Here is a 27,262-nt window from a genome sequence, read left to right as displayed (position 1 = left end):
TCTGAAGGTCTTACTGCTGTCTACTTTATGTAACAGACAAAATATTTGTCAAGTTTTCCAAAGTAGGAAACATTATATGGTGTGAAATATTTAAATATTTAAAGCGTAATGGTGTCGGCTCAGTTGCGTTTTTAAAAAGCAGGTTTGTAATCTGTATTTAGAGATGCCCATAGTCTGATGTTCACAAGAAGGTCTTTTTTTGCTTGTGTCCCTGCCTCAAAACTGAATTTCACAGAGCTAAATCTTGACTTTATAGCTGAACACTGGAATTTGAAAACAAATGCATGCTGATTAAGGGACTCAGTGGAGCAAGTGACATTTCAAATTTGTGGCTTCAATTAGACAAGTGTGCCATATTTATCGCATCTCTGTGGATGCTTCGGCTTGTAGTTGTGGTGATCTGTGACTAATGCAAAGAGGAGTGCCTCAAAACAAGAAGCTAACTAGCGAATGAGCTTTGTAGTTTGCATTTAACTGGCATTTTTGTTTGTTTGGATACAGCGCTGCACTGTTTAGTTGTTTAAACTTGTATTGATTAAGTGAGTTAACACAGGACGTTTGCCACCCGGAGGCTCTTTTAAGTTCATCTGTCTGAAGAACTAATGAGCTCATCCACACTTCATAAGAGTCGCCACTCCTTCTAGATGAGTTGGTCATTTAATACAACTTAGACACAATGATCACCAAATGAGTCTTAACCCAAAGTGGGCTGAAGGTCAGAATTATCATTTTACTGGAATTAACTTGTGAATTTGGATCCTGAGCTGGATGAGCAGCTATGTCACTGGTTTCATGTTGCAGGTAAATGCCTCGGAGGCAGAGTAACCTTTCTGCTTTGTCTTAGTTCTTCAAGCGAATGTCAAGCCAGTTTTATTTATGTAGCACATTTAAAACAACAGAAGTTGACCCATTGTGGTTTCCAGGCAAACTCATTTACATTCCCAGGTCTCCAACAAAACCAATTTTCAAAACACAAACCTCACATGGTCAAACAACACTGTTAAAAATGAAAATAGAGCAAAAACTACAAGAATGGTAGAAATATGATAAATAAAATAGTATTTAAAAACTATAAAAAGGAGTCAAAAATCAGGTAATTTTTAAATGAGATTTTACATCAGAAACACCAGCTAAAATTCACAGTGGACCAAACCTTGTGGCACCTCAGATTTGATGAAAACAAACAGAAAATAGGTTGTTGGGTTTTTTTTTTTTGTTTGTTTGTTTTTTTCTGTTGGATGGCAGATTATTCCACAACCTGCAAAATAATAGGGGTGGGGGAAAAAATCGATACTGTGTAGTATCGTGATATTTTGTTTGCTAATAATGTATCGATACAGGGACAGCAGAAATCGATATTTTGTTACAAAAAAAGTTTTTGTGGACTGAAACTCTGACTTCAGAGCATGTTGATCCTTTTTCTGAGCAAGAATCCTGACACTGTCCAAATGTGTTTAACTTTTTTTTTTTGGCAGCAATAAACATGACAGTTTACTTATTTTAATTTAAGACATGTTTAAAACTTTTTTATTTAATGTAAAATTATATTTTGTTTTAATTTACTGTCAAATTCTTCAGTTGCTGAATGGGCTGCATAGTTATCATAAATTGCATAGTTCAGAATAGCTATAATTGTACCAGATGGTTGCATTCAGTTAAGTTGGACTAGACTGTAATACAAACCGTTCAGTTTGTCAACAATAAAACTGACTGAGAAAGACTGAGTGTGAGACTTTGATATTAGATAAAATGAATATTGATAAAGTTTAACTTTATGTACAGAATCTGAATATAACAAAATATTTTAAAAAATTGCAATAATATCGTATCGTGCGTTAAGTATCGTGATAATATCGTATCGTGGGATATATGGTGATTCCCACCTCTACCAAATAAGGGATTAAAATATCTGATACCAATGATGTGTAGCCAACGTAGGGATTTTAAAAAAAAAAAAACATACGGTACTTAAATTTGACATTTCACAGGTTTTATCTAAAACCGGAGTGGGTCGTTGTGCCAGCTAGAAGTCAAGCAGCTGCATTTTGAATCTTCGGTGTTATAATGTTCAACCAAGATGTGATAAAAGCATGGATGAATGTTTAAGTCCTTTAGAGACCAAATTAGCTTTCATTTAGCAATAGATTGTAGTTGGTAAAGCTGCCGTTTATAACACTGATTTAATTGTTAAAAATCAATGAGCTATCCATTAAAAACACCAAGATTTTAAATGGAATTTGAACATAAGTGGATAAAGTGCCTCAGTGAGGATATTTGTGGAGCTTAAGGGGGACCAAATAAAATATTTTTCAGTTCTAGTTGAAGTTTTTTCCCCATCCAGGTTTTTGGATGATTCACTGTCTCTTTGTAGGAGTCCTTAGCAAGTAGATAAAACTAAGTGTCATCCACATAGCAGTGATATGAGTTTCTGAATGATGGTGATGCGGTGGGTCATTGTATAATTACATTTGCTGACATTTTAAAAACATCTGGAGCACAAAGCTGTTTTGCAGAGTCAAGTTTCACACTGGTTTTCCTGCATCTGAAAGACAACCTTTACTGGCCAAGAAAAGGAAACCATTCTTCATCTCTAGGTCTAATAAATGTGGCATCCCTCAAGGACCCAGTTTAGGTCCTGTTCAGTGTCAAATAGCTGCACTGAGATCCAGCAAGACCAGAAGGGTGACGGGAACCAGAATCAACAGATAAAATGATATCACTTTACACATTTAACAGAGCAGGTTTTATACTTTGCAGGTGTCTGTTTCAGTTGGTATTTTAGCAAACGTAGGACCGCATAATACAGCAGACGTCTCTTGCAACCTGTTGGATTTTTTTGTTTCACCCAGAAATTGATGTCAGCATAACTAATTCTCAGTTTGCTAATATGATTAAAATATTTTAAAAATCATATTAAAAAAAACATCTAGGGAATCGGTGAGGAAATGGGAAAGAGCTGGCTCTATCTCGGGTGTTCGTTGCAGGAGTATAAGGCAACAGGACAGCTTTGTCTAAGTAGATTACTGTCCGTTTACTTTAGGCTTGAATATAACACAAGGCAATAACACAAGTAAGACATGTGACTCCCAAAAATATGATTTTTACCATGATGGTGAAAAAATGTCAGCTGCAAATTGCACTCCGAATATGATCTGATCTGTGAAAACACCTTTGCCTTATTGTCACTGATTCTTTCTCCATCTATGTGTAAACACCATCCCTTCTGTGTGACCCCCTGCTATTTTACAGTTATAAATTATTTATAGGATATAAATAAGGAGCAGTCTGGACTTGTAACACTGTAACACCTGCATTTTTTTTCCCCCCTCACTCCACCTACTCACCTGCTAGTGAAAAATGACATCCAATCTTGGTGCAGACAGATTGCAGACAACGAGAATGCATAAACTAGCAGGTGATACGATTTATTTTCCTCCCTGAGATATCCAGACTGCATTTTACCGTCACGTCTAAATTATATCTGGATTAACATATGGCTCCTCCTCATTCATTATGAGGCAAATAATTGCAAGAAAGGTACATTGCCATATTTTCTCCAAAAATATGGCAAAGTTAAATTGGTAATAACTGAACGTTATGTTTAGCCTACGGAAAAGTGTTGCAAAGTAGTGATGGAGCTGACTTGTGTGCAGTTGTGCCAACAGGCTGGGACGTCAATACTTAGCTCACAACGCTGCTTTGACAATCACCGGTAAAGCTGATTGCAACAAGAGTAATAACGACGGGCTGTGAGCAGAGTAGCAATAAAACAGACACTCTTGTGGTGATAAACAAAGCGCTCCAAGGGTAAAAGTTGGGCGATGACACAGCCAGATGTCATCTTTTGCCGGGGGGAAAAGTGCCTGTTATTTAGTATGTAGCCAAAAAAAGGCAGGGATTTCTTTTTTGGTTTTTCCTCAGGAGGCATGTATGTGAGAGTTTAAGTATTCCATGTTGGAGGGAGCCTGAATTCAACACGAATTCAGCTCTACAGTACATGTGTTCACTAAAAACTAATACTGTTCTCAAAGGTGTGTGTGTGTGTGTGTGTGTGTGTGTGTGTGTCTCTGTGTGTGTGTCTATGTGCTAAAGAATATGCAAAGCATTTGGGAACTCAAGCCGCTATCATCACTTGCAGGAAAGTGTGCGAGCACTCGTGTTTTGCATGCTGTGCACATAGCTCTGAAAGCTGGAGCTCAGCGGTTGTGTCGGGGCATCCAAATCAGGAAGGGGCCTTTTGAGTGTTTGTGTGAGACATTACTGAGATGAAGATGTGTTGAAAAGGAGACAAAGTGGTAGGTAGGGAGAGCCCAAGTGTTTGTGTGTTTTGTCCTTTTTCTTTTTTTCTTTTTTTTTTTGAGTGTGCATTAAAAATCATTAGAGGAAATGGAGTGAAGGGACTGCTTGTGCATCTGTGTGTGTGTGTGTGTGTGAGTGTGATGGCCACAGGCATACTGAGCAGCCTCATAATGAACACATTGATCTAGTACAGCAGAGGAAAAGGACGACCCTCCATGCATTAATAGTGACGTTAATCTTCTCCTCCATTATTTCCGAGTCTTTCATTAGATACGACCGTTGGTGTTATTTCTCTCGTGTCTCTGCCCCGTCACATTTCTTTTTTTTATTTCAACTTTTTGATTGCACCCCCCATCTATTACGTTTGTTTACACGTATAAATAATAGATGTGGATGTCGAGAAAATATTCTAAACTTGTCCAGGTGAAACAAAAATATCCCAAGGCCCTTTATTTAAAAAAATAAAAGACGACTCCTGTGTACTAATAAAATACTGCTTGTCATAAACTGAGTTTAGATTCTAAACTTAAGATGATATTTTTAGTTTTAGAGTAAAAGTAATAATTGGGAAAACAGTTTATTTTGCTTTTTTGGCCAAAATTGGATGACATGTTTGTAACAGAAAATGAAGATTCAAATAGATGGCCAGTGAGACTGACTGGAAATTGAGGGAAATGTTTTTCTGCCCTTTTAAAGTAAATCAAGATTAGACAAACCTCGCAGGTGTGGAGTTGGTTTTAGGTCAGGGGTGGGCAACTCCAGGCCTCGAGGGCCGGTGTCCTGCAGGTTTTAGATGTGTCTTTGAACCAACACAGCTGATTTAAATGGCTAAATTAGCTCCTCAACATGTCCTGAAGTTCTCCAGAGGCCTGGTAACGAACTAATCATGTGATTCAGGTGTGTTGACCCAGGGTGAGATCTAAAACCTGCTGGAATTGCCCACCCCTGCTTTAGGTAGATTTGTGTCACAGTTACAAGTGTTACTAAACCGCCTAGATGTGAATTTCTCCTGTTTTACCTTTCTGCTAAGCTGCTACTGATGGTAGCATCGTAACGTACCGTCTGCACTTTCCCAAAGTGAACCCTTTAATGGCGTGAAACACATCGCTTCTTTAGCTAATATGTTTTGTTTTTAATCAAACGCACTGGGTTTGCCAGTCTTCATTTGGCTGGCCTGTAGCTTTTGATTTTGATCCAATAAAAATGTATTACATAACCATATCCAGCTTTCACAAAGCTGCTTGGAGACTGGTATGTGAGGCAGCAGCATATGATCTAGTTTAATGCAGTTATTGTTGGCAGATTCTGTAAATGGAAGAGGAAAAAAAAGGTCCACAGGTTTTTGAAGTCTTACTGCAGTGATAGCATTGGGCGAAAATCCCTTTTTGTTTTGGTCCACAGCTTGTAGCCCAAGGCTTGGCAGTGCAGCACAGCCATGTGAATCCTACAGCTCCTGTCGCTTTTGCTCTCCAGCTCCTCTCCCAGTAGTAGACGGCTAAGACTGCAGTGTCATCTTGTGTTTGTGCCCGTATCCCTCGGAAAACAAACCCTCTTTTCCCTCACTAGGGATGTGATCAATGGGCAAACGAGGAGTTTTCCCACATTTTCACTTCGTATTTTGAAAGAACTAATGGTCTCATTCATATAATTATTAAAAAAAAAAACTAGTTTTTGCTTTTTCTCTTGCATTCAACTCCATCTTGTTTTTGCCTTTTTATTAGTATGACTAGCATGAGCTTTATATGCCCAGGCACATTGATCTCTCCCCTACATCCCTCCTCTCTCTCAGCACTGCATGTGGGGCATGCATCTGTGTGTGTTTATTCCCCAACTGCCTTCTCCCAATTACATGATTTCTGAGTAATTGTGCTGTTGCAATCATTTGAAGTCAATCTGGTTTTGACCGTCATCCAAATGCCCAAATTATGGTTGGTTGTTAGGTCAATTGGGTCCATATGTGGGTTACGTTTAATGGGGGCATATGCTCAAAGGTAGTTTGCCTACGTGTGTGTGAGACGGAGACATTCATCTATAAACTGCAGAGATAACTGACTGGATCGGACATTTATGGGCTCAAGTTTCGTCACACAGAATACTGAGGTGGTCCTCTGGGGTTCAGTTTGCGTGTGTTGGTTCTGTGTGGATGAGGTTTTCTTTTTAAATGTCACTTAAGAGTCCACATCGGGCCGCATGCAAAGACACTTTTGACAGACTTGGAGAAATAATCTTTCACACAGTTTATACCCCACCGCCCTTCCTTTGGGACATTAAACAGTGATGAACACATTTAAAGCTGCTTCAAGAATATATTAACGCATACTTTCACTCAGTCCCTCCAACTCTCTGCTCTTTTGTGCTTTTCCTTCTACTAATCGCTCTCCTATTCCTCCCCCCCATCACTTTCTGTGGCTCTTACAGCGATTCAAAGCAGTCTAGTCACATTAAGTCAGGCTTGCAACAGTGGAGGGAAAAACAGGCAACAAATCAAGTAATGAAATCAACTCCAACAATTAAATATTTCTCCTGTATGTTCTCCCTTGTTCACGCTCCCTCTCTTGGCTAATTTAGAGAGCTTAATTGGCGCTGTAATACGTTGGAGGCAGGCAAACACCAGCAACATAGAAATAAAATGTAATTAGTTTTACAGTTGACTGTTCTCCCTGTTCCTCACACACGTGTGCTTATCTATTGAAGCTGGGACTGTTTGAAGTACTGCGTTATTAAAATTTTGAGTTTTTTGTGACATTACAACTTGTTTACTGATGTGACGGTAGCGCGTATGCTTTGTATCCTTAACTGTTTAACACTGAGCTCTTACTCGAGACGCTTTCTTCAAAAAAGCTGGAGCTTTTGTTTTTTTTCTTCAAGTGATTAAATTGCAGAACAGAGCGGCAGCATGATTGTGGTCTTGACTCGCTTGCTTTCATAGGCCATGTGTGTGAGTTTGTGAAAACGAAGCCTTTGTTAAATCAGCGTTTTTACTGACACACGTTCTCCTTTTTTCTCTCCATCTCTAGACCAACATCCCGTTCCTCCAGAACGTTCTGTCCAACCACCAGTTCCTGCACTCCACAGTGGACACCCAGTTCATTGACGAGAACCAGGAGCTCTTCAACCTCAAACCCACTCAGAACAGAGCCCAGAAACTACTGCACTACCTTGGTCAGTGCAGAAACGATACATTGTAACACTTAAAGGTGGAAAACAAATCAATTTACATGATCCACACTGACTGAGCACTGTCACCATTGATTGTTGGGCTTAGGTTTATTGTAGCACTTTTCCACAAAGCTAAGCTTATCTAAGACGAGGCTATTAAGAAAGATTAATAGCTTGGCAACCAACTATATCGAGCAGAGCTGCTTGTTTCTGTAGCTACTAAGAGTTGGGAAAATGATAACATTTCAGGTGCTAAAGACCTTTAGATTAGGTGCTACTCTATGAAGGAGGTCCAACTTACTGATAAGACCAGTAAAGTTAAATATTCTTATCTCAGGCTTTCACCAAACCTTGGGTTTAAAAAGACAAATCTCAATTCTGTGCAAAAGGGAGATAACCTGGATGTCTAATGTGCAGAAAACCTCTCGCACACAAATGTAGGAGGACACATGTGACACACAAGTCCTATAATCCATACCCTCTTGTTTTTCAGGTTTGCTGGATGTCTTCTAGGCTCCATCTGATTTGTATTCTCTATTTTTATGCTCGTATCCAGGTCATGTGATGGTGAATGGACCAACAACACCCATCCCAGTCAAAGCTAAGCCCTCCTCCACGGACCCCGTCGTTCCTCCCGTCACCATGGGTACGTCAGTCAAAAGGCAGTTTCACCAGTCATTGCACACAGTTTTCCCTCACAAATTATTCAGTAAACTCCGATGGCAGCTCGCCCTCCCAGTCAAAAATCAATAACGCATTGTCCCAAACCGTAAAAGCATTTGGCTTAACGAAGGTTGGGCCTGAGCTTCAGTCAACAAAATGTTATATGGGAAAAAAAAAAAGTTAAAATAAAAGACAGGTTGTGACCCACAAGACGAGTGTCCAGGACTGTTATCATAAAAATATCAAAATGCATCATCCCACATTGAATTTATTACATTTGGACTCATTTAGCAAGGTACTGCCACAGCAAGTGTCACAGGTTCCTCTTTCTCCTGGGGCAGCGTTGCTAAAAATGTAAACACTTGTGTATCCATAGGGCACTTTGGATAAAAGCACCCGCCGAATGACGAATGGTCTGTCGAACGCTCTGATAGCTGTAGGCGGAAAGGCCTTCCTAAATGGCTCCGTTTAGCACTTGGGGAGGTAAAGGGTTTTAGCCCAGAGTGCTCTGCTGAGCTGTGAGTACAGTCGGGGAGAGGTGCAGCTCATTGTTTCTGAAAGCAGAAGTTCTCCACTTCTCACCCCGCTGTGTGCACGACTCCCTTGTTAGTCTTAAAGGAAAGGCCAAGGGCCAAGCTGGGCTCTTTGATGAGCTGCTTTGGGTCTCTGGAGTGAAGCCACCCCCTTCCCCCCTCAAGGCTAACTACAGTGTTAAAGTACATTTTGTGAAGAACAACAAGGCTGTTTAAATATGTATTTTTAAAGTTACGTGTTCTTAGTTTTACTCCTAAATATGTCTTAAAGTTATTGAAACAAAGGACTTATGCGAATTAATCTCGTCTGCGGGGTCATTTTGCAGTGGTTTGCTTTTTCTCCTTTCTCACTTCTCTGTCAGGTGTAAATGTATTCCATGCACAAACCGCATGAATTTATGCAGCTGTTCCCTTTTGACAGCAACGAAATAGTCAGCCGTAATAATCTGACATGTTTATCAGCACCCCGTTCTGCCTCAGCACATACCACAGCATGCCTAGTAAACATGAATTTATAGCAAAATAATGTGAATATTACGAATCATAATGAGGCATAACTAATCAAATCTGACATCTAAAACCCGTGCACAGTGGAACGGAATGGAGCAGAATAGGAGCGAATGATCTGCGGCGTTTGTGCACGTCTGAGTGTGCATTTCCCCATGCATGCCCTCCACTGTTTTCATTTAGGCAAATTTTCTGTTGAAGGCCATCATTGCCTGTCTCTTGTTGCAGGAGAGCAAACACACATGCACATGTGCATTAAATCACACAAACCTGACATATGCTGCACCAAATGCTGCAGACAGAGTCCCTTTGTGTACACACACTGCACATACCTACTGTAAGCAGCTGATGAGATAGGTGCATGCAGCACAGGGACGCGCAGAGGCATACCTAAAGCCTAGTAATGAGATTTGTAATGTGCTTATATCCTTTCTTTCATTCAACAGAGGGATTGAGAGAAGAGAGGGATTAGGCCTGTATTATCACACTCTGTGGAGAGAGGGATGGAGGGAGGGACAGGGCTATGGAAGGAGAAAGGGGTTATGAAAGGAGGACAGAAGGCTCGGGCAGCATATAATCCCTGTATATGGAGAAAATGGTCAAACGGGTGTGGTGACAGGTGAGACGCAGATAAATTGATCAAGATATTGGCGAGACGGGACAATGGGGAAGATATTTAAAGGATTATTGCTATGTAACACTCTCTGATAAGAGAAAAGCAAAGGTCAGTCACATTGGGATATCTCAATTTCACTTTTAAAGATAAGCAGTAAGCAATTTGGGTCCCACCACACTGAGGAAAGATGGGATGAAAAGTATTCCTGAAAGACATGGCGAGGGTGTTCTGACAGAGCCTGTTAAGTACTCGGAGGCCATTATTTTCTAATTAGGATTTGTATTCTGAAACGTTCCTTCTGAAGGCTGATTGCTGGTGGTTCATCCATGTTGCAGAAGTACACCTTGTTCCAATTATTATCTGGATTTATTTAATGGAGGACATCTAGAGGTTAATGACCAGATGCCTGTGAGCCCGCTCTAGGAAGGATGACTAATAAAAATGACAGACTATTTTCAAACTCCCCATCATGTACTGTATTTCTATTTTTGGAATAAAGTGTAGAAGTAGTTTGTTGTGTTATAGTATACAGGAAAAAAACAAACATGGACTTAAATCCTTAAAATCCCCTTTTTGTTTTCCTCTGCTTGTTTTTTAACCCGTTTTTATTACCAATCTTCAAACAAAAATGGCTTTCGCTGCTTTCGCTTCTGTTTTAGAGCATTATAATTGGTCTTTGTGAAATTTGAAGATACCTTAGGTGTTGTGTATATAGCAAAGTAACTTTATTCACTGGCCATGCAGCTGGTTTTAGGGGGAAAAATGCTTTTCCTGAACTTCCAGTCAAGTTTTTAACCAGGCTGTGTGTTTATGAATTATTTATAGACAATAATTTGACAGTTACAGCATACCTGACTTTAGTAAAGCACTAATTAGTAGTCCCACCGGATCTGTCAATTAAAATGTTCCGAAACACAAACAAACACACACAACAGATTTTTTTTGTAGAGAGATGTCAACTTGGAACAAAGGTATGGCATACTGGTTTTATTTTAATTAGGTAATAGTGATGCTCGGGGCACTGTAGCTCAGTCTTATCAGGTCATATTAGCTGCTGTTGTAGAGCAGGAGAAGAATATAAAGGGTACGAGGTATGAAATAACATCAGCCTGAGCAACGGAGAAGGCAAGAAAGCCAGGAACCAGGAGTGAGGTGTTTTCAGTGCAGATGACTGGGTATGTTTGTGTGCAGATTGGTCAAAATCAAGCACAGCAACCTGGGAATTGTATCTCTCTAATAGTTTTTGCACTTCTGTGTGTGTGTGTGTGTGTGTGTGTGTGTGTGTGTGTGTGTGTGTGTAAAATCTACTCCAGAGCCAAATGTTTTCTAGGAAACTGTGGCATGCATAGGCTCTGCAGTCCCAGAGCACACGCCCTCATTTTCTCACTGTTCTTTAGATGCGAGGACGTCACAGGTGGTTAAAAACAAAGTTTCTAAGATTTCATTTTTTGTGACAAATGCAACTTTGACAATGAATCATCCAGGCTCCCTTATTCATAGATCTTGATCAGTTCAAACGTCTGTTTTCTGCTTCAGCAGCATGACTTCACAGAGCTCGTCTGCTCTGCCAGTGTGAGCTCATTTTGTGTTTCTACGTTAATGTGTTGCTGTGCGTGTGAACAAATGTATTTGTGCTGCTGTGTGCGCATGTGTGTGTTGCTCATTTTACTTGTGCGGGCCTTAGAGACAATTATAGCACAGATCATTTGTTTTCGGGGATGAGGTACAACAATAAAAGGTCAAGAGCAAGGATTCAACTACAGAGAGAGTGAGAGAAGCAAGGTTGGAGGACATCTAAGCTGGCAGAAAGTGCCTCATTAACTAGTGTTTTTGATTGATGATTGTACACAGCACAGCAAAAATGGGTCCAAATTGTGCTTCCAGTATTTTAATACCTTGGGTTGCGCCTGTGTTTAATTGCAAAGCAAAGAGGAAAGAGAAAAAGATTAGGGTAGAAGGTTGGTTATAGCGGCATAGAGCCAGGGCTATGTGATGTTTGTTTTGAGGACCACTAAGCTGCAATAAACTGGAAATGCCAGCATTTGTCTGGGGGATTCCACATCAATTTTTATCTCTCCTTGTGGATGATTTTAGCAGTTGTGTTATGTTTCAATGCTGTATGTGACATTAAAGTCTTGTGAGCTAACCAGAAACACTTAAACACTGCCAGCATGTCCAGCAGTCTTCATCTCCGGTCCCTCTGGGATTAGACCGTGCAAGATTTAAAAAGCACTCTTAATGGATGTGATGCTGTTTTCCTGTTAAGAGTTCATCTGTTAGCTGGAATTTCTGTGTCCCGAAAGACTGAAATATCTCAGTTAATAGATGAGTCGCCATCAAAGTCATTGGTGGTACCAAGAGAAGTATACAAACCAAAATTAACCTCAAAAACTCATTTATGAACACATACTAATTACAAACTGTTAGATGCTCACAAACAAGCCTCAGGCACTAAACATGGTACACGATATACTTGTTAAACATTTATAGCTATTTAGCAAGTATATTGTGGCAGGGAGCCACGGTACAGCCTGTACAGGCTGCAAGTCAGGGCTAAATATTGACTGCATTGTCAAATTTGCAAAAGCAGAATTTCCTTTTTTGAGCCGAGACCTAAAATCAGGGGCACGTTCCAGAAAACGAAGGACTGAGAAGGAGGAGACGTGACGGGCAAACTAGGAACCATCCTAGAAGTTAACTCTAAGCTGGCAACATGTTGTATGAAGCTCTGTCACTTCTGTTTTACTTAAGGTAGCATCTTAGTTTCTATATAAAACCATAGCCGTAGGAATCACTGTCAGCAAGAGCAAACCATTTTCACAAATTGGTGGGTGGTGTGTCTAATAAGCCAGCTGCTGAGCTTATATTCGTGAATTCTTTTATAGCTGATCTCCTGAGCTGTGGGTGATAGGCGCAGCATTAAGAGATGGCATTACCTCATTAGTAGACGTTATGACAACTGCCAGACCTGCTAATGGCACAACTTAAGAGAAAACTCCATGTTCATAGAGTACATGTGCAAACTGTTTACTTATTAAACGGGTGTAAATCGGTTAACTTGCCACATACTGTCTGTTTTTTTTTTTTAAAGTCGATACACAAAGACTAAAAAGGGGTGCTTACACATTGTGTCTTTACCCTGTTTGAATCAAATGAAACCCTCTTTGCTCTGCACTGCTATAAGTGCAACCCTGTGATGTGTAAATAATTATTTTACATTTTTCATTACATCAATCCATTTTCAGTTCATAGACGTATTTGCACGACCTTGTGTGGTGGAATAAAAAAAATCTTCAAACATCTGATTAATATTCATCACATAGAGCTATATTACCATTAAAGCTTTTCCTTTTGCTTTCTCTTCAGTGTTGCTCTCCTCATTAACGTGCTCTTTCCCTTTCCCCACTATCAGGTGACCCTCCTGTAGGTTTCCGTGACGTGCTGTTGCGTGATGGTCCTGAAGGATTTGCCAAGGCTGTCCGTGCCCACAAAGGCCTCCTGCTGATGGACACCACATTCAGGGACGCTCACCAGTCTCTCCTGGCTACCAGGGTTCGGACCCATGACCTGAAGAAGATCTCGCCATTTGTCAGCCACAACTTTAGCAACCTTTTTAGCTTGGAGAACTGGGGAGGTAAGCTTCCTGGTCGTCACGTTACGATAAACTCGTCCACTTTTGTTGCCCTTTTCGCCCCTAAAAATGTCCTTTGTATGACGCTGAATGAAGTTAAAAATAACTGAGCTGTAATGTTTGATCTCCCATAGGCAGTAGTGGTTAGCTGGCTATCTAGTTAATCAAATCCTTTCGACCTGCTATTTCATTGCATCTCGTCATCAGTGCCTCTCCTTTCTATTCTCCCCGCACTCCTGCTGTGATCGTCATTCATTGCATTTCGTACTTTTTCTGGTTTGACCTGTGAAACTTGTGTCACTGAAAACAATCTAATTCTTCCACCTGTTCTTCCAAAACCGAGTCCCCAGCAAGTTCCCTCAATAGACAGTGATTGTACCTTTTGCCTACTCTTCAATGAATAGAGAAAATCACACGTTATTGAAACTTCTTGAAGCGTGCGCAGTCCAATAGTGTCCCTGTATAATATGCAATTACTCTGAAATTGAAGCAAAAATGCGAGCAGCATGTTTGAACAGCTGGCTACATGACCAATTATCAGCACTTCTTGATAATGGTCCTGTGTGAAGTGCAATTGTTACGAACTGGTTTCAAAGAGTACATTCATCCCCCCGCGCCCCGTTAGAACACTTAGGGCACACACATTCACAGGAAGGATATGCCCAGAGAAGCTCTCGAGGTTGAAACATTCAATTTAATGCTAAATTATATAGAAAATGACCGTGATTGAGGAGATCAGAAGAACAAAGAAGTAAACAACAAATGCCTTTCGCTATTTCAGGTCCTGTTTTAGTGGCCGGTTGGCTAAATGTTGGTTGAACAGAATGAGGTGGAAAAAAAAGACATGAAAGAGTCTCTGGTGAAAACTCTTTGTAGTTATAAACCCTTTCTGAGATTAAATTCCTCTTGGAAACTGATCATGGTGCACCAGTTAAGGGAAAAGCAATATATTTCATTACTGTGGGAGAGCACTTTGAGCTGATCTCACATTAAGCAACTGTCTACTTACTTCATGTTTGGACAGATAAAAAGGCTATAGCAAAAGTCAATTACTGAGTAGATATTTCAATAAAAAGGGCTTAAATGCTTCCTGGCTTCCATCACCCGGAATATTGTGGTGTTATTATGAGACTGACCGAAGAAAGAGGATATAAATTCAGTTTGGCTGTGTTTGAGCGGCGCGTTAAAGCAAATCTTTAAACAGACTCTGGAAGCTTGTAGCAAACTTGGTTTTTCACTGTGAAGCAAATTGTTGGATAGGTGCCAGAGAAGCCTCCTGTCTGCATGTGTCTCATTACACGGTGAAGCTGCTCTTGTTAAGGCACGTAACAACCTTTTTTTTTTTTTTTCTTTATTTAATGTCATTTTTCTGTATTTGGCAACTCAAAGTACATCCACGTTTCCAGCAGAGGCCGTACAAAAATGCTTTTGAGCATCATTTGCAAACATAGCTTTGCTTCTGATGATCCCAACACTATAATGCAGTCGGTTTCTCACTGTGGTTGTGCACAGCCTCGTGGGGCAGTTGTCAAGCCTTTCAGAAGCTCTGGTAAATCCTTTTTTTTTTAGAAATGGCTTGGACACGTCTGCACAGAACGTTTCGTGTTCCAGAAATGAGGACGATGTCAAACAGTCGAAAATAGAAAAGACACAGCATGCTTTGAGGCCATTTTTATGGTCAAACATCGAAGAGAACATCCTTTTCTGAGCAGACAGTTATTGTGGGCTTTAAAAGTCTAAAACATTGACCCATTGGACTGTTTCAAAGCAAGCTGAAGAGCGGAAAGTCTTTGTATAGGTTGAATAGTGTGATGTACATTTAAAAAAGGCCTGGCTACAGCAGTGGCAATTCAAACAATATAGTAAGATCATATAAAGATGGCATTTCCATTTTACACATTGGTTTATTTAGAATGTAGTGATTCTTAAAGGTAGAGTGTGTAATTATGTCTTCCATAAATTAATGCATTTGCATAAATTTAGAATAAATCAGTTAAAAATGCACACAGCAGCAAATCACATCAACAGTTGGCTCTATTATAAGGTAAAGCCCCTACAAAACGGAGAAAACCCCAACAATCAGACGACCCCCTTTGAGGAAGTGCTTTGGCGACAGGGGGAAGGAAAAACTCCCTTTTAACAGGAAGAAACCTCAAACAGAACCACGCTCAGGGAGCGGTAACCATCTAATTTACATCAATTTACATCATTTTGGCAATCACGTGAATTGGAAGAGAAAGGTAATCTGCTAGTGGGTCCTCTTGAGGCCTCAGTGCTTCCTGCGTGATATGGTTATGAGTCAGAGAAAACTGCACGGTACTTTCTCATAATTATTTAAACACTTAAAGCCAGATTTCATCCTAAAAAGAGACACTCCCCTGAAAGCTTCCTGTAACTTCACCGAGTGTCATCTTCTCCATATTAATAATTTAATGTTGATTAAGCCAGTTTTGCAGTAACGACACAGCGTTTAGAGCGCAATGAAGAATCCGCCACCAAATATTTTGACACAAGATGTTCAGTTTGGTGCTTTTGCTCGAGAGGGGTCAGTGTTGGTTTCAAACCCAACATCAGGATCTTTATTTTTTATTTATTTATTTATTTATTTGCCCACAGCTTTTCGTTTGAATGCCTCTAAAAATGTGAAACCTCAAAACAAACCTTAAACTGCAGTGATATTTTACTGAGAATTAAGCGACGACTTTACAACCACCTTCGACCACAGCGCTCCTTTTTTGTAGTCAGTCTCATCTTTTGCCATTGAAGCCTTTTTCTGATTTGGGGCGGCGATGCCATCCTTTATATGTGCGAGAGGAAAGCAGCGGTAAGACGGCAGCTAGGTGAAAGCTTTCAGGATAGTATACTCTACCCACTCGTTCATGAAAGGGCGGAGACTTCCCAGGACACAGCAGTACAACAAAATACAAATGACTACAGATGGCAATAACAATCCTGTTTTAGCTAAAGTGGTCCTGACTGAAAAGATCTCTGAGGTCACATAAGACTTTATAGAAGCAAGTCACTCACAGGCCAAGTAGTGCGTGCCAAGATGAGTGAATTTCTCTTCAGATAAAATATACTGCACCTTTTTCATCCTCACTGTTTTTAAAATCCAAAGTTCCCAGACTGACTAGTTGCCAGCCTTGTTTCCTCACCTCATATCGATTTAGGGTGGAAAACAAATTGGACTACGTGCAGTTAAAAGGTTGGCTCTAGCACCCACTGTCCCACAGCGGCCGCTTGTAAAAGTACCTCTAAACAGCTCCTCGTAAATCACTTAATAACCACTGGAGAAATGACGACCAGGCCTGCCTTAAGAAGGCGTCCCTGTACAGTGCACTTTTGTTACTGAGAGATCAGAGGTGGAAAATGTTACTCATCTATGCTAAAGCGAGACGATCGTGTGAATATTGAATTCTCTTACCCTTACTTAATGTCCCTATGTAGGAATGTTTTTGTTTTTTTTAACACAGTGGTCTTAGATGGGGAATATTGCTTTCACATGTTTCAGCTGCTTAGAGGCAGAATGAATCATTGAAGAGATTAAGCCTGTGAAAGCCCTTTGAGGATTAAGTCCTTTCCTGATATAGCGTTCCTCCCCACACCAGCAAAAGATGCAGTAAAATGAACTGGGTCACATAATGCGTCTATATGGTTTCCTCAACTATTTTACACTTGGGAAATTTATCAGATGGGGACACAAAAAAAGTAGATTCTTAATTGCTCTATGCCATCACGCTGCTATTTGGATCTTGTTCATTACACAAGCAGTTGTGTAATCAGGCGTCTCGCAGGTTTTTCGGGCATGCAAGCAGTTTGTCGGTACGAGCGGGAGAGACTTGACTGCACAAAGGTGGCTCGAGCAAACTACAGTAACAAAGTGGAATCTCAGAGGACGTAAAAACGGAATCAATGTTACATCAAGGCCGTATTGCGCGCGCAGGCAAAAACGATAAATGCTGACATTGGTTTATGTAACTCAGTAATTCACATAGATATTAATCATCCTTATGTATAGTTGGATCTATTGGTATTTGAACAATGGTACTTTTTTTCCTCTGTATGCCACCACAGTGGATTTTAAATCAGACAATGAAGAAGTGATTGAAGTGCAGACTTTCAGCTTTAATTCAGGGTACTGTAGTACTACAAGAATTTTGATAGAGGGCTTTTTTCTATCTTTTTTTTTTTGTTTTGTTTTTGTTTGTTTTTTTTGGGCACACATTCAACTCTGAGTGAAAGCCTTTCTTTCCAAAATACAACACAAAACAGGCAGGCTGCAACATTTTCCTGCCTAACGTCCTGCGTGTGAGACCAGCTGCCAGTCTTCATTTGCGTTATCAAATTATCAGAGTACATTCTGTCGTCCCAGATGAATTGCTCACCCAGCATCATGTTTTGCTATCTCACGTGCAATGAAACATTCATACTAGTATGTTTAACATCACAGGATTGCTTGAAGTCATTTCCGCTCCAAGCTATTGGTTTAAGAGATGCTGACATTGGTTAAAATCCCCCCCATCCCAAATCTCTTTAAAAATTATGAAGAGGCGGGTTTTTCCTTGGCAATCCTTACATCTTAGAGTAAGGAACAAGCACTTATACTTGGTATTCTCTCCGTGTCTAAACATATGAGTGTTCAGAAAATGAAATTTAATGATGACAGTGTTGGATCAGCAGAATATCACTGGAGGCTTCAATATTTCTGGCTGATATGATAAACGGGTATGAGATTCGCTAATCTACTCCCCCAGAAAGGGAAATGAGCGGATTGCTATCTCTCCTTTTTGCGTCTACCACTGCAACATTTCATAGATTTTTAAAGTGACTTAAAAAAAAAAAAATGAATACGTTTGAATGAACAGTATGTGAAGCTATCATCGGATATTTCATCTGAGCAGCCATTACTGTTTTAAATCTGCATGTGTTTGTGGGTAATGGGAGAAGTTTGAAATATTATTTTTTTTGATTTTGAGATCAAAGTCGGGGTGAAAGATGAGAGCTGACGTAAAGTGTAACCTGTGCGTGTCTGTAGGTGCTACCTTTGACGTGGCCATGCGATTCCTATCGGAGTGTCCCTGGAAGAGGCTGCAGGAGCTGAGGGCTTTGATCCCAAATGTCCCGTTTCAGATGCTGCTGAGAGGAGCCAACGCCGTGGGCTACACCAACTACCCTGACAACGCGGTCTTTAAGTGAGTGACACGCGCACATTTTCAGATTATTCAGGTTTACTATGAACATGTGTATTCTGAATCCAAATATGTCCATTAATCCAGTGATGAATGCCCCGACATGCGCGCATGTCCAGCTTAAGTTGCATTGTCAAAGAGATCTAATGACTATTACAAACCACTGGTGTAGTTTTCAGTATTCAGTCAGTATCCGGTCATCCAGCTTTGGACAGCTCAGCTGACACTTCGTAACACTGGAGCGGCTTTATCGTTTTCCCCATCTGGCTTTTTTTGTTTCTTTCAGCTGTGTTGGAAACTGTTTTTATTGATTTGTTGAAAAACATGAATTTAATCAGATTTTCTTAAAGCCACCTGCTGCTCCTTCTGCTTTGTCTGTCATTGTGACATTATTTCAGAAATTTTCTCTGTCGTTTCTATGGGAACAACGTCGCTAACTGTCAGGTTCATGCATGCGCTTTTTGTTAAATTATTGAAAATGAAATGTATTGTTGTTCTTGAATAATATCACGCAGAGGTGTTTATTTCTAAGCAAAAAGTACAGCAGAAAGCATTTCTACTCCAGACTTCAAATTTGGATTAAACCCTCCGTCAGACCTGTTCTCACTGATTGTTCAGTGGCATACGTCAGCCTTTTCTCACAGTTTCCCTTCCTTAAGAATGGCTTCTTCACAGCTGCCCTTCCTTTAAGACCATTTCTGTTGAGGCTTCATCAAAAAGTCATTTGACAAACTGATGCGTGTCTTAGGTCCTGTCAGGTCTTTGCTGGATTCTTTCCCCCAGTTCTTCAGGACATGACTCTCACATGTTCAGTTGCTGTAGACGATCTTTTAGGCGACTTATTCTTATGCTGTCTGCTTATCCAGTTTCATTAAAATTTTTAAGGCAAGGTGTGCAGACACAACACCGGTTCCTCCCTAAAGTTCCTGTGAAATGGTACGGTCCGAAGACTGAACTGAAAATAAGTAAAAAATCAAAACGATGTCCAACGACGAACTTTCAAAGACCTTCAAAAAGGCTGGAGAACTATTATTAAAGAACATTTTAGAAAGGTGTCTGCTTCTTTGGAGGAAGACATTTTAATCATATTCACATATTTTTCATTCTTTTCTGCTCAAGATGTAGTTTGGAATTGAGAAATGATTTCAAAATAACAAAATGTGTTTTCTGTAAACCTTTTACGAGTTTTGGTTACATCATTTTGTTACAGAATCATCTTTGTACATTTTGTTTTGTACACTTGCACAACCTTTTGAAAGTGAAGGAAACAGAATCTTTCCACCTCTTTTCCACCTCTGAAAAGTGAATATACTCCCCAAAGCTCATATAAAATTTGCACAGCACTCTTACACCACATTGGCTTTTTAAATTTTTAAGAACTGTTGCCTAAGTGTCATATATAATTTAGATTTCCCATATCGATAAAAATTAATCAACATGCGATGACGCTGTTTCTGACAGCTTTATGAGACGAGCTTCATATTTCATGCTGTTTTCCAACCTTTTCAGCAGTTAGCTTCTTGAAGCTCAAGTTAATGACATTAGGGATGTTTTATAGCTACTTGTGTTTGTAATAATTATGTTATAGCATCTACCCAGCAGTAGTGCGCCTACAAAATAAAAGCTGGACATGTCCAACCTAGCCTTCCAGCACAGTTGCTTCTCCTCTCGATATATCTAATTAGATGCACCGTACGGTGGCTAGCCACAAACCACACAATTTACTCACATTTATCAGGTCAGTTGGTTGATGTGTTCCTGTTGTCTCTCGGCATGCTTACCGAGGTACACATCATTGATACAGCTGTATATTAGTAATGCACTTAGGGCCATGAATATTGCACTACCTCCACACATGCACCGACACGCCTGCAGTTCTTTTCCAGATGGATTGACAAGCTTACTTTGTTGATGTGCATGAGTAATATATAAACAAGCTTACACACCTGCAGTGCATACACAAATATTAGAGCCTGGATCACACAACTACCCTATCCTTACACGTCTACTCTAACCCTCCTTTCCATACACCAATCATTTATCCCCACTCATAATTCCCATTTTTATGCTTCCATTCGTCTCCCTGCATAATACACTTCTTACCCTCCTTTTAACTCCCCCTTTCTTTCTGTTCCTCCTGGTCCTCGTCTCCCTCTTCAGTCTGCACTCTCCCATAGGGAGAGTGCCATCGAAAATTTGCACATCATTGTGATTAATGACTTTGATCTGTTTGCCCGGCTCCCTTTCCATCCCGCTTACACGCTCACTCCCTCACCCACAATGTTTTCAGTGCAGCGGCTAACAGCCAAGTGACCTAAGCGTCTTCATTAACTAAATCAAATCAAAGAGTAATTCCGTTCTATTTAATTGATTTAAATTCTTTTACAGGGTCACAGTACACTTTGGAGGGAGAGGGATGTGAAATGTTTGCGGCCTAAAGAAATGAAGGGGTCATATGATTGCTAACTAGATTAGGACTTTATGAACTTCTTAACAACAAAACTTATCCTCCTGCATTGCATGAATGGTGATCACTTCAGCTCTGAGTTGGATATCTAGGGCAATGCAGTGTTATTCCATTTGGCGCCAGATAGCATAGACTAGACAGCGCTTGTATACATTGTACTGTATTTCTAAATAAAGACTGGACACAGACGTTTGACAGCTAATCCTCTTGTGGCACAAATGAACACACAATGCGTATCTGTTTATTTGCCAAAATAAAAGCTCTGTCTGTGTAAATACTGCATTCACAGTAGCACAGCTACAGTACGTACTCACCCCGTTTATGAAAAACCTGATTAAGATACCGAGGCCAAGGCAATAATAGGAGGGATTTACCACTAGCAGCTCGGATAATGAGGCGGCTATACATTTCTCTCCAGTCATTGTGAGCTCCTGTGGGCTGTGTAAGCGTACTTTTCATGAAAATAGTGGGAATATTGTATTTACTCAGGTACAGCAATATTTATGAGTGCCGATATGGAGACGGATATAAACAGCTTATCCCTACCCGGATGTGCACCATTATCTGGAGTACACTGTGCATGAAGACGAACTCATTATGTATGTGTGAGTGAGACTGTGTGATAATCTCACCGTGTACAGGAAGTCCTGACAGCATCCATGACCTGATTACATTAACATTTAAAAACACTACAGTTTGTGTGGGTCGACTAACACGATCGCCTCTCCCGCTCCCACCCTAAGGTTCTGCGAGGTGGCCAAGGAGAACGGCATGGACATCTTCCGTGTCTTCGATTCTCTGAACTACCTGCCTAACATGGTGCTGGGTATGGAGGCTGCTGGAGCAGCAGGTGGCGTAGTTGAAGCTGCCATCTCCTACACAGGTGACGTGTCTGACCCAATGAGGCAGAAGTACTCTCTGGAATACTATGTCAAACTGGCAGATGAGCTTGTCAAGGCTGGAACTCACATCCTATCTATCAAGGTAAGTAAATAAAAAAAGGACCTGGGAGCGGTTTAGTGCTACTCAACTTTGGCAGCTGCACAGGCCATCTTTTCCTTCCCTCTGAAAATCTAAAGTTTTTGACACTTGCTTTGCTCCTGTGTGGAAATCCTTGCCAGTTTGCTTCCAGACATAAATAACATAAATAGTATCAGGTGAAGAGCTTTCATCTTCAGATGCACACACGCTCTCTTCTTACACCAGCAGTTGTATGTGTAAGTTATGTACATCATGATTGGAGCTTAAACTACAAACTAAACCTTGTCTAGCTGTATAACATGGGTGGTGTACAGTTCAACTAGCACTTGAATGCAAATATCTTTTGTGTTGATGGTAAAGCTCCTTTGGCTTGACTAATTCGAGAACTTGAAAACTGACCAATATTTCATCATGTGAGCAAATCTGTAATATTCTGCATCTACAGTACTGATCTTTTTCTGATGCTGTTACATTTGGTGCCATTAGTATGGAAATGAATGTTTAATATCCAGCCATCAATAACCAGTGTCCACGGCGTACGCACCTCGCACATGGATTTAAAGTGACACTTTGAGTTACTCTCACAAGTGAACTGTTGAACGCAGCTGAAGGTTTTCAGCTTGCTTCAATTAAATTAACTTGTATATTTGAGCTTCTTATCTAAATGAATAGACTGATAATGCTCACAATGAATTAATTTCTTCATTCAGGCATGACCGAATATTTTGAAACGTGAAATGATAAACTCGCACTCTGCCACAGTGTGCACCATCACACGCAGCTGTGACAATCTCATAAAAGGCTGGCAGAGCTAATGAGGTTAACTTTTAAAGGAGGAAACGGGCATGTATAATAATTTCTTGAAGTGCAATGATCATCAAAGGGAGCACAACTAAACATCTAAGCTCTGCCTGCGATTTGTATTAATATCAGTTATAATTTACACTTCATAATGAGTGTAGAAAATGTGACTCTTCGTTCTGTTGTGCTAATGAGTGCGTTGCATGTATTCCTCAGACCTATAACCTTTCTCCCCTCCATCTCCCACCAGGATATGGCCGGCCTGCTGAAGCCAGAAGCCAGTAAGCTTCTGATCAGCGCTCTGAGGGACCGCTTCCCAGACGTACCCATCCATGTGCACACGCACGACACAGCTGGAGCTGGTGTTGCTGCCATGCTGGCCTGCGCTGAAGCTGGTGCTGATGTAGTTGATGTGGCGGTACGTATTTAACATGTTTCTTCTATGAGACTTAATAAAGTGGGACTTCTCCATAACTTTGATTTAAAATTGATATCAGGGTCATTATAGGATGCTTGCCATATGGCGAGTGCTAACTGCTATTCGGCAAATAATGAGAAAATAATTATTTCAGTCTACACGCCAGTTATCCTCACAACATGAACAAACATTAATTTTCTACCAGTTCCTGCAGTTTGCATTGTGAAATGTCACTGAAATTAAGATGGAACTGTTGCTGAAGCCAGGATCATTTTCCTTACTGCGATCACTGACGCATGCTGCCAGCATGGGCAGATTCATTATAACAATTGGCTACTATTTGCTGTTTGTGCTGTTCAGTTCTTTGTAACACCGTATGCAACAACCGATTGCCCACCATGGATCGGTTAAACGCCCACTCAGCATTTGTATTCATTGGTTTATCTGTCAATTGCAATAAAGTGTGCTAAAATTACTTTTTCTTTGTGCTTTCATCAGGCATAACGTTTTGACCACTGATAGGGGAAGTGAATAAATCTGATTATCTCTTCATTACGGCCACTGTAGGTGGATGGAATATATTACAGAACAAGTGAACATTTTTTCCTCTAAGTTGATGTTAGAAGCATAAAAAATGGACAAGCATAAGGAGTTGATTGAGTTTGACAAGGACTGAAGTGTGATGGCTAGACTGGGTGTTGACTCGGTCAGAGCATCTCCAAAACTGCAGCTCTTGTGGGATGGTCCCGGTCTGCAGTTGTTAGTATCTATCAGAAAGGAAGCAACTGTGGTGACGGGCGGTCAGGGCTTAGTGATGCACGTGGGGATTGGCCCATGTGGTTCGATCCAACAGATGAGCTCAAAGTGCTGAAGAAGTTAATGCTGGTTCTGATAGAAATGTAGAATACAACATGAGCAGAGGAGCATCAGTACTGTACCATGGAGCAATGAAACGGTTTGGTTTAATGACTCGCGTTTTCTTTTACATCACATGGATGGACCCGGTGCTTGTGTCACTTACCTGGGGAACACCTGACACCAGGATACACTATGGGAAGAAGGCAAGCTGGCAGTGTGATGCTTCAGGCAATATTCACATGGAAAACTTTTGGTCCTGCCATTCATTATGGATCTTACTTTGATACATGCAACCTAGCTAAGCGTTGCTGTAGGCATGTACACCCTGATGGCTGTGGCCTCCTTCAGGAGGATAATGTGCACTGCTGCAAAGCAAAAAATGGTTCGGCAACAGTTTGAGGAGCACAACAAAGAGTTTGAGGTGTTGACTTGGCCTCCAAATTCTCAAGATCTCAGTCCAGTCGGGCATCTGTGGGATGTGCTGGACAAACTAGTCCAATCCATAGAGGCTTCACCTGACAGCTTACACGACCACAGCACACCTTCAGAGGTCCAGTGGAGTCTGTGCCTCAACAGCTCAGGGCTGTTTTGGCAGCAAAACTGGGGTCAATGCAATATTGGTCAGGTGGCCATAACGCTGCCTGGTCAGTGTAATTAGCTGAAGACTTTGGGAAGGACTACATGTACATGTAGTCCTTCCCAATCTACAAAGGTCATGAATTATGTTTTCGGTCAAACAGTATTCTTATTGATTGTTTCTCTCTAGGTTGACTCCATGGCTGGGATGACCTCCCAGCCCAGCATGGGAGCCATGGTTGCCTGCACCAAGGGGACCAAGCTTGACACCGGTATGTCACACACTCATTAGCCTCTCAGGTCAGTTGTTTAAAAAAAAAAAAAAAAAGTCATATAAAGAATTACAATTATTTTTGGCCAAAGGAGCACTAGTAAGTATTGCGATGAGTAACTAAATGTTTAAAACTACACCTGCAGCTTGGAATTGTTAATGAGATCAAGCTCAGAATACATTTTTGAGTGTCCTGCTTCAGAGGAGGAAAGGCATTGATCAACAAATCAATGCATGAGTCAAAGTCAGGCAGACCTGTGTGTTCTGCTCAGTGATAATGTACACAGTCGATGGTTAGAGGGCGATGTAAAGAAAAGGAGACAGCAAATAGAAGGAAACCACTGTGGTCAATAAAAAAAACTCCTCCTCTGATCCATAAGATAAATGGTTCACTTACTTGTACGGGCAGATTTGTTTTTGATGTCCACAGCCCTGCATGGTTTCATAAACAATATCAGCAGTAGCCATTATTAAGGTGGTCGTATTTCATAAGTTTGCTAAAAGTTGAAACCTGATGTGCAGCACAAGCACATCAGGAGCATCCTTGGAGCGTTTCAAGGTTTTAAGGTTCTCTGAAAAGGCCTCAATGTCACAGTTAGTGACTGATTTGCTTTCCCAAACAGCATCGTACCAGCCTCTGTCAGCTATCTTGTTGTTGGCCTTTGTATTGTGCATTATGTTATATTCTCCCACACCTCTGATCAGCGACTGGGCTCGGTGACCTCCCACAGCGAGGGCAGCAGAAAAGATGTGTTAACGCACTCAGTCGTAAAACTTCTGTTTAAATATCGAAGGGAAACGAATCGGGTTAAAGGAATTAAAAGTGATGTGGAGTTTGCTGCTCAGTTATGTGGAGTAATGCTGTTGGGAATACTGACTCAGCTCTGCTAACCAGATGTGATAGCTCATTTCCATTACTCAGACCCTTAAAATGCCCAGCTAATTTTGTTTACATGATATTCATACTGCACACTGTCAGCTCCTGCAGCGCACTATGTCCTTAACATAAGAAGTTTGGCACTGTAGGGTAAATTATTGCCCATTATGTTTTAAATAGACTGGCGTAGTCGCCCTGATATTCTGTGACACACTATTTTCTATCGCCTGTTTTTTGCCGTGTGGTGATTGTCCTTAGTTTTATCATTGATCGCTTGGCATAGACTCTTATGTAGCCCCATTGCAGTTATCCTCGAGCACAGTCTGTGGTGATACACACATGTGCATCCCTGCTTTGCATATTTATTGGTGTATTCTCAGACGTGGTGTGAAGAGGGTTCTGCAGTTCCTGTCGTGAATAAAATCACTGTTTGTTAAACTGATGCAGAATCTAGCAAGCCTCAGTTTGTTTTACATGGTTACATCAGTGCTTAACATTTAAAATAATTAACCCATACATGAGGAAAAATCCCACCTTAAACTGTTAGTTTAGAAAATGTATTAGACCATATCATAAAACCATGAAAGCACAAATATAGAAAAATAGTTTAAAACTTAAACATATTATTTATTAGGCCAATAACAGGCTTGGTTCACATTTTTACACCCAAACTCGAGTCGGCACGCTGGACCTTAATCAAGCATAACATTTACTAAAACACATTTTTCTTATTTTTCTATTGAGAAATGCAAGTAAATGACTGTCATTTGGCATCTTAATCAGAAGTAGTAATGTGCTTTTTCCATTTTTTCCTTTTTAGAAATTTGTAACACATTTTGAAAACTGATGGAAAACAATAATTATAATAATTTCAGCCATAAAAATATAATTTCAGTTAACGAACTTGCACATTCTGGTGGATTAACCATTAGAGAAACATCAAAAACTAAATTTGTATATCGTGGTGATATCACATCACAGTACTTCTGTAGTGCTGGGCACATTAGGCTGGGTTAAAGCACAAGTAATTTCCACTTTTGAGAGACTAAAAAAAACGTCTTAAGCGTAATTACAGTGCAGCTACAGTGGTTTCAGAAAATGATGGTAAACCACGGGTGTTGGTGGTGTTTGTACCTGAACGAGTCCTTCAAAGTGAATGAGCTGCTTTGCTTGGCTTATTGTTTCTGCAGCAAAATGTAATGATCGCTCACATTTAAAACCCTTTCATAGAAGAGGAAGTGATTTTTGTTCATAAAGCAACGTAGTAGCAGAGCCATTTGGACGTGCTGTGTTCGCAGCATAATGTGTGGCTTGAGCCATGAAGGAAAATCTGTTTGCATCGTTGCTGCTCACTCAGTACTCATTTAACCCACAGCTGGATGCAACAGGTTCTTGGACTCGAGTAGGAAACATTGT

At 40.6% G+C, this 27,262-nt stretch overlaps 1 protein-coding gene across 5 annotated transcripts in view; it reads left to right on the top strand.

Annotated features, from left to right (window-relative positions):
- Positions 1-27,262, top strand: part of pcxb (pyruvate carboxylase b) — a 294,355-nt gene that overhangs the window by 232,132 nt on the left and 34,961 nt on the right. For all 5 annotated transcript variants that reach the window (XM_040012478.1, XM_040012479.1, XM_040012477.1 and 2 more), the window contains 7 exons: positions 7,317-7,461; positions 8,015-8,104; positions 13,190-13,411; positions 18,444-18,600; positions 21,808-22,048; positions 23,097-23,264; positions 24,889-24,970. In XM_040012478.1, coding sequence (XP_039868412.1) covers positions 7,317-7,461; positions 8,015-8,104; positions 13,190-13,411; positions 18,444-18,600; positions 21,808-22,048; positions 23,097-23,264; positions 24,889-24,970 — 1,105 coding nt within the window. The remainder of the gene's footprint in view (positions 1-7,316; positions 7,462-8,014; positions 8,105-13,189; positions 13,412-18,443; positions 18,601-21,807; positions 22,049-23,096; positions 23,265-24,888; positions 24,971-27,262) is intronic.

The sequence above is a fragment of the Simochromis diagramma genome, unplaced genomic scaffold (assembly GCF_900408965.1).
Source record: "Simochromis diagramma unplaced genomic scaffold, fSimDia1.1 OVJJ01000604.1, whole genome shotgun sequence".
Taxonomy (NCBI): Eukaryota; Metazoa; Chordata; class Actinopteri; order Cichliformes; family Cichlidae; genus Simochromis; species Simochromis diagramma.
The sequence above is the reverse complement of the archived record's forward strand: the minus strand, read 5'-3'. Positions and strand labels throughout refer to the sequence as shown.